Source organism: Cucumis melo, chromosome 4 (genome assembly GCF_025177605.1).
Source record: "Cucumis melo cultivar AY chromosome 4, USDA_Cmelo_AY_1.0, whole genome shotgun sequence".
NCBI classification, from domain to species: domain Eukaryota; kingdom Viridiplantae; phylum Streptophyta; class Magnoliopsida; order Cucurbitales; family Cucurbitaceae; genus Cucumis; species Cucumis melo.
In genome coordinates this window covers 11,490,316-11,502,542 of record NC_066860.1, presented here as the reverse complement: position 1 = coordinate 11,502,542, position 12,227 = coordinate 11,490,316, and the positions used below count along the sequence as shown (strand labels likewise).

Sequence of the window (12,227 nt, the reverse complement as noted above, 5' to 3'; positions counted from 1 at the left end):
AAAGAATTACAAAAGTATTAAACTAGTACTCTTAAAACTAGAGTTGCGTTTCATATTGGATCTTAGATTTTAAAATGGTTCACTCGCAATAAATCCAATTTATCTCATATTCCAGTGAATGACAAAACTATTAAAATATTTCAAAATTTCAAGGTCTATCGACAGATAGAAATTAGTAGAATTTCAAAGTCTATCGACAAATAGACATTAGTAAACTCCTATCAATATCTATCGATACACTGATTGACACTTATAAAAATTTATCGATGTCCATCGATGTTTATCACTAATAAAATCTAAAATTTTGTTATATTTTATAAATATTTTGATTGCTAATTTATAAATGTAAAGGATACTTTTGAATATTTTAAGATCAAATGTTTTAATTTTAATGAAACTCCACAAATTTCAAGAATATCTTTTAGAAAAATTGTATCAAATGACAAAAAAATTCAGAAGAAAAAACAACTCATAATACCTCATTTTTGCATATTGCAAATATGATAAGTAATTAAATATATCAAAAATTATCAAATAACTATTAAAGGATCATCTGCTTCTAAATTTGCTAATCTTGCAATTTAGAAAATGTATTAACACGTGTCCTATTATTATAAATTTTTTTGTTATTTTTTGCAAACATCCCTATCTTTTAAAAACAATGAGTATGAACGACTCTTCTTTGAGTATTATTTATTTTTTACAAAATTTAAGAATATTACAAAACTTACAAAATTTCAACGGTAATAAAAAAATTTATTAAGCTTGACACATAATTGAAAAGCTTAGGAAGTAGTTGTACACATAGTTATGTAATAATAAATCAATAAAGTTCCAAAGTTTTGAATATGTCATAGACATATTAGAAGCAAATTTGAAAGCTTAAACACCTATTAGACATTCTAAATTCAAGAACTTTTCAATTTACACAAAATTGAAAGACGTATAAGTCACTTTTGAAAAACATAGAAAGCAAATAAATACAAATCTTAAAGTATAACTATACAATTTAACGTGATAATGTTTGCTTGGTTAGGCATCAAAGTGCTAATCAAACCAAACTTTTTGTGGGTTCGTTCGGTCATCAATACGGCTCCATTTCTGTTTTAAATCTAGGGTTAGAATAAGTGAATCCATTGAAAACAGTCAAATTCTCTTCACAATTAAGCCAACATATTTCTATCGGAAGCAGCCAAGATGAAGGAATCTAACACTGATTCATATCAAAGAAACTAAAACGCTTTACTTCAATCAAATACATGAAATTTGTCACCTGAGTCATTCTATATCGAAAGATAAAGTAAATGTTGAGTGCAAGGAGGCAACTCATAACAATGATGCAAAAGATTGCCGGCCAAAACATGCTATCCATATTCCAAGCCTATTCTGGGTCAGGCGATCCACCGGGAACAAGCTGCAGATAGACAACAAAATGTTTCAACAATCATACGTCAATAAGAGTTGCTCGTTTTGTGTAGATGAGCTTACATGCATTTGACTAATCCTAAAAGGACAACCAGCCAAAATTGCATGCTTGAATTGTTAAGGACAATTGAACTAATGTGGTAAAACTCATAGACAACTACTTGCCCCTATGACTTTTAATTAAGGTTCTAATTAATGGTTCTAATTAATGGTTTTTATCAGGCCAGCTAATCTCAACTAATCTCAACTAATCTCAACTAATCTCACAAAATAACCACCTGACCCTAATCTCAATTAATTCCTAAGTAAGTGGTTACCATGGATTGAACCAATGATCCCTTAGATAATTATTAAAACTATATCTCTTTTTTTACCACTAGACCAACCAATGATAGTTTTTCTGAATGAGTTTACATGTATATTGACTAACTTTATGTATATACCAACTTACTCACATGTTGACATTATTATATTACTATTTTCATGTGTTTCGGTCAACTTATGCACACCAAGATTAATTTCAAGAGATATGTTGTTTAACCCTACAACATTTTATTGCCACGAAAACCTATTATTGAAAGTAGAGACGAAGAACAAACACAAGTTTTACGTGGAAACCCTAGTTCAAGGAGAAAAACAACGGTGCAAATCTTTCTTATTATTTTCTTATAAAATTAATAATACAGTAGGGCGTTAATTTCTAGGCAATAGAAGCCTAATTAAAATAATGAAAGATAACTAGAGCAACATAAAAGACTAAAAAATCTTTGAGCTTTATGTTGAAATTTATGTCCTATACTCGTAGTTTATAGTTTAAAATTATATTCTATTCAATAATGTGGTCATTAAGAGCTTATTAGTAAAAATTGAATACTATAATCTTCAATCTAAGGTCCTTATGCTATCTAGTATAGACTTAAACTTTAACATAAATGTGTATCATGTTCGAGTATATAGCCAAAACGATCTATAATATATAAATAAGATTTGGCGCCTTATTCTGTGGACACTATATATGCAGCTCGCTTTGCAGTTGGTACAAATGATGTGATCCTAAATCATTCATGTAGAGACATGAAAGTGAGGGTCTCCTCTATAAAGGGTTTACATAAAATTAGAACCATGAAATAGTCACTTTTATATTATAGCACTGTTGATGGTATAAAATTAACTATTTCAATTATTGATGACCTAGATAACTTAATCTTAATCTTAAGCTAACTATGAATTTCTGTTAACACGAAATTATCTTTAGATCTGCATAGGTGAAGGCAGCTCAACAGTGTTGGCCCAATAAACCTTCCATCTAGAGGTAAGACAGGATGGATAGTTAGGAACATATAATGCAAGACGAAATTCTCTCCTACTTGCTTTAAGGTTAATAGATAGGTTATTCCCATAAGGAATGAATCCAAGTCTTGAACAAGGGACTCCACCTTCTCATTAGCTCGAGAGGGATTCGTTTTGTAGGTTGGACCTTAAGCCAATTGTTCAATAGTAGATCAGTATGACTTAAGGAGCAAGATGTAGTCTTGAAGGTAAAACGATATTTTGACCCAACCAACGTTACAAACAACTTGTGAGGATTAACTTACTAATCATTGTTAAATCAGATAGATACAAATATATCTACAGTGAACGGAGTACAACTACGGGACTTTAGCGAAATGACATGTTAGTTAACAAATGTTAATTCCCGATCTAAAAAGGTTTAGCTAGTTAATTTTTTATTGTTAAAACCCATGATCTATAGATCCATTACATTCCCCTGCTAGCACATATGAAATTAAATTAAAACAATATATTGATTTAATTCAAAAAGTTTGAATTAGTTAAGAAGAGAGAAGCAGACAAGTATATGTAATATAGTCATCGATCATCAGTTTGAGGTAGAACTTTATATTTAAATATGATTTAAACATATAAAATATGAATGTGGATTCATATTCAAAAGCTTGAAATTTATGAAAATGATCAAAGTTGTAAAAAGTTTTATAGGCACTTCATAGACTTGACGAAGATCGGATAACCTTCTGAAGCCAAATTTCCTCACAAATTCCCAAACTCATGGCCATGTTGTCAGGCTTCAGCACTGCTCCTGGCAACATCTTGCTTCTTACCTCTCCAAGTAATGAGATTTCCTCACACAAAAATACAATACCTAAAAGTAGATTTTCTATCAACAATAGACCATGCCTAGTCAGAATCTATATAGGTCTCAATACACCTTTTGTCAATTTTCCTGAATCTCAACCTCTTACTAAGAGTTGCTTTTAAATACTTATAGAATTCTGTTTACTACCTCCATGTGTTTTGCGTAAGAAATCTACATGAACTGACTAACAGTACTTATAGCATATGAGATGTCAAGCCTAATGTGAGATAAATAAATCAATTTTCCCACCAGGCATCGATATTTCCCTCTGTCAATCAGAACTTTGTCACATGTATCCCTAAGTTTGGCATTCAACTCAATAGATGTATCAGCAAGACGAAATCCTAAGATATATGTCTCAGTTAACAAATCAAGGGTGTATTTCCTCTTGGATACATAGATCCCCTCTCTTAATCTGACAATTTCCATCCCAAGAAAGTATTTCAAATTCCCCAAGTCTTCAACTTCAAACTCATCCCCCATCTTTTTTAGCTAGAGGATCTCATTGGTGTCATCTCCAGATAAAACAATGTCATCAACATAGACTATCAAAACTGTAATTTTCCCATTCTTAGAGACTATAGTGAACAAGTGTGATCAGAATGGCCCTGAGTGTACCCTTAACGAAGGTGGTAAATCTGCCAAACCAAGCTCTTGGAGACTGTCTCAATTCATACAAGGACTTCCGAAGATTGTTAACATGATGGAAAACTAGGCTTTGAATCTTGGTGGAGGACTCGTATACACTTCCTCTTCTAAATCCTCATTTAGGAACGCGTTCTTAACATCAAGTTCATATAGAGGCTAGTCTTTATTCACAGCAACAAACAACAAGAACTTAACAGTGTTTAAATTTGCAATCGAAAAAAAAAGTCTCAAAGTAGTCAATCCAATAAGTCCGAGCGAACCCTTCTGCAACTAACCTAGTCTTATGTTTGTCAAGAGTACCATCTGGTTTGTACTTGATGGTAAACATCCATTTGCATCCCACAGTTTTATGTCTCTTAGGGAGAGCGTAGAGCTCCCAAGTCTTGTTCTTTTCCAAGGCTCTCATTTCTTCCATGACTGCAGTTCTCCACTCTGGACATTCAAAGGCCACATTGGGTATTATCGTAGAGTTAAGACTGGTTGTAAGAGCTTTAAACTAAGGAGATAGGTTCTTATAAGAAACATAGTTAGCAATAGGTGCTTTGTTCAGGACCCGAATACCCAAAGAGGAACATCATAAATGAGATGAGTAGAGGGATATGACTCTTTAAGACACTCTAAAGGGGTCTGGAGATATAGAATACGAAAAGGCATCTAGTTGATAAGATGGGCTACAGTGAGAACATCACCCTAGAGATAACAAGGAAGGAAAGTAGACAACGTAAGAGAACGAGCAACTTTTACAAGGTGAAGACTTTTGCGCTCAGCTACCCCATTTTGTTGGCAGGTGTAGCAAAGGAACTTTGTTGGCAATTCCTTTGGAGGACAAAATTTCATTAAGGGTGTTGTGTTGGAACTCACAACCATTGTCACTCCGTAGAATAGCAATATTTGCATTGAACTGCATTTCTATGGTGTGATAGAAGTCCCTGACCTTGGATAGCAATCTTTGCATAGTCCTTGGCTTTTGTACTCTCCTAGACGGCGACAGCGACGACGATGCTAATACCGACGGCTGTCTCCTTTGTTTGGTTTTCATCAAGAGTTGTGTTGTCTAGGTTTTGGTCAATATCATATTGAAAGTAGAGACGAATAATAAACACAAGTCTTAAGTGAAAACCCTAGTTCTTGGAGAAAAACCACGATACAAATCTTTCTTACTCTTATAAAACTAATGATACAGTGGAGCATTAATTTATAGGGAATAGAAGCCTAATTAAAAGAATGAAAGATAATTAGGGCAACATAAAAGACTAAAATACCTTTGGACTTTCAACCTACAACAAACCCACTAATTCTAACAACCATAAAATATGAATTTCTAAATAGGCAAACACCATGATTAAACTCATTCTCTCTCAAACACTCTATTAAATCCGGTCTTTTTTTACCACTAGGCTCACACATAAAAACTACTAATCCCACACTTCCTACAAATTGATGAGACAGTGACATATAAAGAATATAAATTTGACTTAACCATTTAACGATTGAGACGTACAATGATGGTTGACCTAATGAAATTACCATCACTGTCATTATTAAGGCATGGATTAGACATTAACCATGGTCATCATGAAGTTTGGCCTCTTACACAATCATTGCTAGTTGGTCTGGGAAATCGTCCACAGACTCGTTACTTCCCTAAATAAGGGCATGTAAACATTAAAACTGTGATTGTCACTTACAATAGCAATGTTGTTCCCATTGAGTAGAATCTGATCCAGCTTTGTTATCCGCCTCCCCTCAGCTGTGATCTCACTACAATGTAATATGGAAAGAGTTAAACCATATAGTAAAACGTGTTTTGAACAAAATAAAGAATCGTTAGGTTCATAAAAAGACAGCAACTCAAGCATGCTACATGCACAAAAGATGCGCCAAGATAGGAAATTCAGACTCAATAAAACAGCTCAATATTTTGATTGGTTGAGCAGAAATGAAAGTCATCAATGGTGATATTTGCTCCATCTTCGGATACTCTCCTCAAAGGCCAATCATGTGGTTGTTAATAATGATTTAACCATAGACTTTATGGAGCCACACCGTGATAGAATGAAATGAATCATCTAACCGATCACTATACAGCAGAAATGAGCTGAAAAAAGTTATATATAAAGCTTACTTCTAGTGTACATACCAAATCATTACTTCTACGACAATGTAACAAAGTTTTATAGTACTGCTAGTGTACATACCAAATTGTTACTCCTGTTCTCAGGAGCTATTGGTATTTCAATTCAATTCGCATATTTAATGAGAAAAATTATGGTTACATCACACAAAAGATGAGAGAGAAGTCCAAATGATGGATTGATTAAAATAACACGATAATCACATTCTAAAATCTATGGTCTCACCAATCTTTCATGAAGTTTGCATTTCACATATATATTCATAACCAGACCACAGAAGAAAAGATAAAGCACAATAAACATCAAATGTCCCGACCCCAGACCTAATGAGTAAATACAAAAAGCCATCAGCACCGACTTCCAAAGAGAAACATAAAACCTGAAAAAGGCTAATGTCACAATGGTGCCTTTAGACCTACGACCTCTCTAAAGGTCCTATAGCTTCTCTTCCTTAAAACCCACAACACAGCATAAACCTCTACTTGCCAAACCTTCTCTTTTATCATGAAGAAGGAACTCCTCATCTCCTTGTAACCTCCCTGTCTAGCACATTAAGAGCCAAACACATCAAGAAAAAAAGTTTCCAGACAGAATAAGAAAAGTTGCAACTCCAAAGAATATAATCAAGATCTACTTTCACTCTTCAACAAACAAGGTAATTAAAGAGCCAAACCAAAGTAGAAATATTTCACCTTCCCTGTACATGACAAAAACATACTCGCTAGCCAGAGAGGGATTCAACAAACACTAAAAAGACAAGCTACAAGAAAAAACCCCAATGGCGTTAACCTCCACAATCAAAGATAAGAGAGCCAAGATGTCCATCACTTTCCTGTCAAACAAGGAACAACAAAACCAAGCTATAACAAGGGAAGCTCCCAAGTGAAACAAGGACTTCAACAATCAAGCAATATCTCATGGAGTATAAATGATATAAACAAGGAAATAAACAGAAAAGGAGACAATCCCCAACCCATTTATAATCCCAAAAATAAGTATCCTCCCATCACCTACAAAGCACTAGACCAAGAAAGAGATGGAATGAAGCTCACTAGAAATGAATTTTCAAGGACTTTTTGTAAGTGTCTTCGACCCCACCTAACATCCACTCTAATAGATGAGGCCTGTGCTAACTCACTATAATCCTATGCCAAAGTGTAGTAGACTCAACAAGGAGCCTTTAGAGCCATTGTCTAGCAAGGCTTGGTTATGAGCCCTTAAAATCCCCAACTCTAACTCCCCAAAGATTCACGGCCTTCCCCACCCTCTGCCAACTCACACACTGCGTACTTTGCCCCTCATCAACCTCAAATCCCCCATAAGCTTCTCTAGCATATTGCAAATAGAACACTGGGCTCTAAAAAGGCAAAAGAAATAAATCGGAGTTCTATACAATATTGAGCTAATGAGGGTCAATCTTCCACCCCTTAAAGAAAAAGCTTCTCCTCCAGTTAGCGCAACTTCTCACCTTACTTAGGTCACAGTGAAATCCATAGTTTGATATTTTTCCCTATTAAGTTTAAGCCTTGATAATGTTTAGAAGATGTGTTCCAAAAAAAGGAAAAATATTTCCTCCAAAAAGATAGCATTATTAGCGAATTGAAGATGAGACAAAGAAACTCTATCTTGCTCCACTTCTAAACCCCATCTGATCCAGCCTTCCTACCCTCTCAAGACAATCTTGCTAAGAATATCCATCGCAAACAAGAAGAGAGGGAGAGATAATGGATGACCCGGACTATTGTCTAAGGCCTCTTGTAGCTCAAATCCTCTCCACAGCCTACCAATAATGAGAATAGAATACTCCACCCTTCTAATGTTACTCCAAACCCAACCCTCCACTAATACCCTAGGTTGTTGGTGATGAGAGATGTTCGAGAAGTACCAGTTCACGGGCCCCAATTTGTTGAGAATAATTAGCAGAAAGAAAAGTTATTATATATATATATATAAAAAAAAGTAGAACTGTATCAACAACAATGCACTTCCTGAACACTTAAACCAACATTTATCTTCACCGTTAGGAGAGACTTTGAGAAAATAGCACAATCATGGACAAAATCTTAGCAGAAATGCCGCATGGATAAGGTAAACCTCCTCTCTTATTAACACTTCTCCTACTATTTCAACAGGGCACAGATTATCGATTACTTTCTTCAACTTCTGAAGAAACCTCCACTGTCCAGTTCCCTTTGAAACTTTGAACAAAGGGATTTTAAACCTCAACTCAAAAGCTCTCCAAAGCTAACCTCCAACCCCACTCCTAAGATTGGAAAAAAAAACATAAGGGATTCGATGAAATTGCATATATCACAACTTTCTCTGTCGCTCAAATCATGTTTTTCAATACCTTAAATACAGACAAATACACCACTAAGCCTAGTACTTTTTTCTACTCGCCTCACATTCTCCAACGCAGAAACAGACACATCAAACACTATGTAAAAGAAAGTGAACAAACAGACGATACTGAAGATAAAAACGCAAAATACAAAACATATACAACCCAATGAGCAAAGCAAAGAAAAATGAGTATAGATCTTGGTAGAGGCTCTTACTATTCAGTAACATCTTCAAGAACCATGTTAACATAAACATCAAATCCTCTGAGAGTGCCAACGAGCTCTTTGTCGCCCTTCATAATTACCCATATTTTAGACCCAATACATCGGTCGATTAACTCTGAAAAATCCCGACAAGAAACCCTGTAAATAACACTTCGTTTGCAGCAAAGTAGGATGGGAATGAGAAATATAAAGCAAAGGAAAAGCAGAAACGAACCCGACGGTAGTAACTGTGAAGGATTGGTAGCCATGAATTTGCTTTTTACTGGGAATGAGAGAGAATGAAAGAAGAAAGGGCCTGCGAGTTGAATCTGCGAAGGCAGCAAAGAGCAAAGAAGGGCGTGGCTTATAATTCCCTTCGACGACTCATCCAACGAAACGAAACCATTTTCGGTTGGGCGGCGTGCATATATAGCAAAAGAAATTATCGTTACATTTTCTAAAGAGAAATTGCATATGACAAAAATATATAGAAAAGAAAAATCATAACATATATTAAACGTCTATCCGATTTTAAATTTTCTATTCTTGCAATTTAGAAAATATATTGAAATGGATCTTATAATTATAATTTTTTTTACTATTTTTGCAAATGCCCTTTTTCTAAATGTTAAAAGTGGCAAATTTAAAAACCCACAACAAAATCAACGATGGTGTGAAAGAAAATGTCGAAACTACCCTTTGTTTTTCAAAACATTTTCGTGCAATTCTTCCTCATTTTTAGGAGTTGTTTGACCTCGTATTAAGTAGGATTGGAGTAGCACACTTCTTGGTTGGGGCTCAAACTTGCATAATACAAGGATTAAGAGGGGATGCGAGGATTAGGGTTATCCTAATCCCCCTTATCCCTTCCTAACTTCCCCATAACACCCCTCAAACTCTGTCTTTGTCCGGCCGGTAGCACACTTCTTTTTTTCTTCGACCTTGACGCCTCTTCCTCCAAATGACTTAAATTTTTAATCTCCTTTTTAAACTCCTTGCAATGCTCATCAAATGTCATCTCTTTTCCTTTGCCCTTCCCCACAGACTAGGCTACTTTTTCCACCTCGTCGAGGAGCTCTTCGCGCCCCTTCTTTGTTTCTTTCTTTTGTTCCGCTAAGGCCTTAACGCCTTGTGTTTTTACTTTTATTTTCAACATCCCAAATTTTACTTTTTAGTTTTTTCCTAGGTTTTTTCGCCAACCTCTCAAACTCAGTTTCTGCGATAGGCGAGAAGGTATTGTCCATTGCGTCTTGTGTTTCTCTCACCTTCTCGCCTCTTCTTCTTTCTTTCTCTTCTCATCTTCTTTCTTCTTCTTTTCATCTTCTTCCTTTTTCATCTTCTCTTCTTTATTCTTCTTCTTCTCATCTTCTTCCTTCTTCTTTTCTTCCTTCTCCTTTTCTAATTTTTCTCTCTCAACTCTCTCCTTTCTAAATTTCTTTCTTTCTTCTTTTTCTTTATGTTCCTTTTCAACCCTCTCTTTCTCAACTTCTTTTGTCCCTAACCTTTCTCGCTCATCTTATTCCTTTAGGTCTTTTTCTTTCTTTAAAGTCTCTCTAAAGACGATGGTGAGTAGGTCTCCCAACTTATCCTCTGGCAGTTGAATCTTCACTCCATTAATAACAACTGTTTTAAGTTGTATTTCTCCTTTTTGCTCCAACATAGGACCGCCAACTAGAGAATGCTCAACTGCTTCATTCGATGGGCTTGCTTTGCCAAGAGTGGCTTGATAGTTCTTGACGGCTTCAGTAAGGGATCGGCCAAAGGTTTGGATTAACGGTTTAAGATAGGCTTATATAGGCGTGGTAAACTGTGGTGAAAGGGGTAGTTACCGAGTGGTTAGCATCATGCGTTTTAAATGCGAAGTGACATTCTGACACAAACGTTTTGTTTCTTAAGAGTCGTGTAATCATGACTTTTAAAATTTAAATTTTAAAAGAAATGAGACATTTGAGATTCCCCAAAACCCTAATCATTTCGAACGAAACCCTAAGCTCAATCACCTTGCGAGAATATCAGAACATCTAATGTGTTTTTACGTGAACCCTTCTCACGGGATGGCTTCATCGCAAAAAACCCTAATTAGCCTAAAAACTTCATGAGATAACTCCCGCTTCCTATTGTCAAAACTACTAAACTAATCTAAACCACAGAAGTAATTACAAGTATAAAATAATTACACGTATAGTATGCACAAATTAATATACAAAATTTATGGATGTAAGTTGTAATAAGGATATGAAAATTTTATACATTACAAGTACATCCTTGCGTTCAGGCTTTTCGACGAGAAAAAGTTGTGGTCTCATCGCGTATTGCTAAGCATGGTCTTCCTAATCGCATTTGTCTTTTCCTGAACTTCCTTGATCATTTGTTGCATGACTTTCTACATCACGATCGTTCATCGCAATGAGCCTCTGCTCCCAATTATTCATCACAATGTTCAAATGATCTTTCTTGGTCCTTAGTTAGTAAAGATACAAATTTTATTAAATTTATCGCGTGGACACTTTCACTGACACCTTACTTTGGGTTCTTGAATTTCAATAGATTAGACATTTAAGATCTCAGGCATTTGAGGATCTTAGCAACATGCATGAATTGAATTTAATTTATTCTGACTTTTCTCAGTAGCATGTATGAATTTAATTTATTCTGACTTTTCTCAGTAGCATGTATGAATTTAATTTATTCTGACTTTTCTACTGAATCGCTCACTGACCAAAAGATACACTTAATCTTTAGGTCGGTTCAAGCAATCACATATTACTCTAGTACTTTGAACCTCTTCTCATGAGCTTATTTTGACTTTTTTGCTTCATTCTTGTCTAGATCTACATTTTGTGTGAAAAAATGTGAGAAAGAATTTTGTCCATTTGATTCCATCGTTACCTACATCTAGATCTTTTTTCTTAAAAAAAATGTTTTTTAAGAGTTAGATTGTCTCATTTAGATGTTTCTGTCATTTGCTGACTGTTGAATGGAAAATTATGCACACTTAGCAGAAAATAAATATTGGTTGCTTACAATAATAAATTGCAATTTTAATGGTGGTTTTCATTTGATTTGCAAAATTTTCTTCCATTAGAAATCTTAATTTTTCTGTTTAATCGATTGGGGTTGATAATCTTTGAGAATTTGCTATCATGACTTGCTTGATGATTTTTTTTTTTCTTTTTGCCTTTGATTACGACTTATTTAGGTGTATGTTTTTGCTTTTTTACTGCTCTTTGTTGGTTGATTTGATTATTGTTGTTGAGGTATTCGATGTAATTTATTCAACAATAAGTTGATTGTCTTGTAATTTAAAGGCGTATTGAT

At 34.8% G+C, this 12,227-nt stretch overlaps 1 protein-coding gene across 2 annotated transcripts; it reads right to left on the bottom strand.

The window, feature by feature from the left end:
* Positions 1 to 1,198: 1,198 nt before the first annotated feature.
* Positions 1,199 to 9,362, bottom strand: LOC103494906 (sm-like protein LSM5). Of its 2 annotated transcripts, XM_008456285.3 has the most exons (4): positions 9,145 to 9,362; positions 8,922 to 9,045; positions 5,917 to 5,989; positions 1,199 to 1,414 (listed from the first exon to the last, which is right to left on the bottom strand). In XM_008456285.3, exons 1-4 carry the CDS (start codon positions 9,176 to 9,178, stop codon positions 1,382 to 1,384), a joined length of 264 nt encoding a protein of 87 aa, XP_008454507.2. In that variant the 5' UTR covers positions 9,179 to 9,362; the 3' UTR covers positions 1,199 to 1,381. The 2 variants fall into 2 exon arrangements, with proteins under 2 accessions (XP_008454507.2, XP_050939051.1); XM_051083094.1 differs by lacking the exon at positions 1,199 to 1,414 and having other exon boundaries at positions 5,685 to 5,989; positions 9,145 to 9,336.
* Positions 9,363 to 12,227: the final 2,865 nt, after the last annotated feature.

Excerpts from the sequence above, each read along its gene's own strand:
- LOC103494906 (XM_051083094.1), bottom strand. The coding sequence starts at position 9,178 with ATGGCTACCAATCCTTCACAGTTACTACCGTCGG. Across the intron at positions 9,046-9,144 it reads TTCACAGTTACTACCGTCGG|AGTTAATCGACCGATGTATT; the intron begins GTTCGTTTCTGC and ends GGGATTTTTCAG. Across the intron at positions 5,990-8,921 it reads CTTGAAGATGTTACTGAATA|TGAGATCACAGCTGAGGGGA; the intron begins GTAAGAGCCTCT and ends ATTACATTGTAG.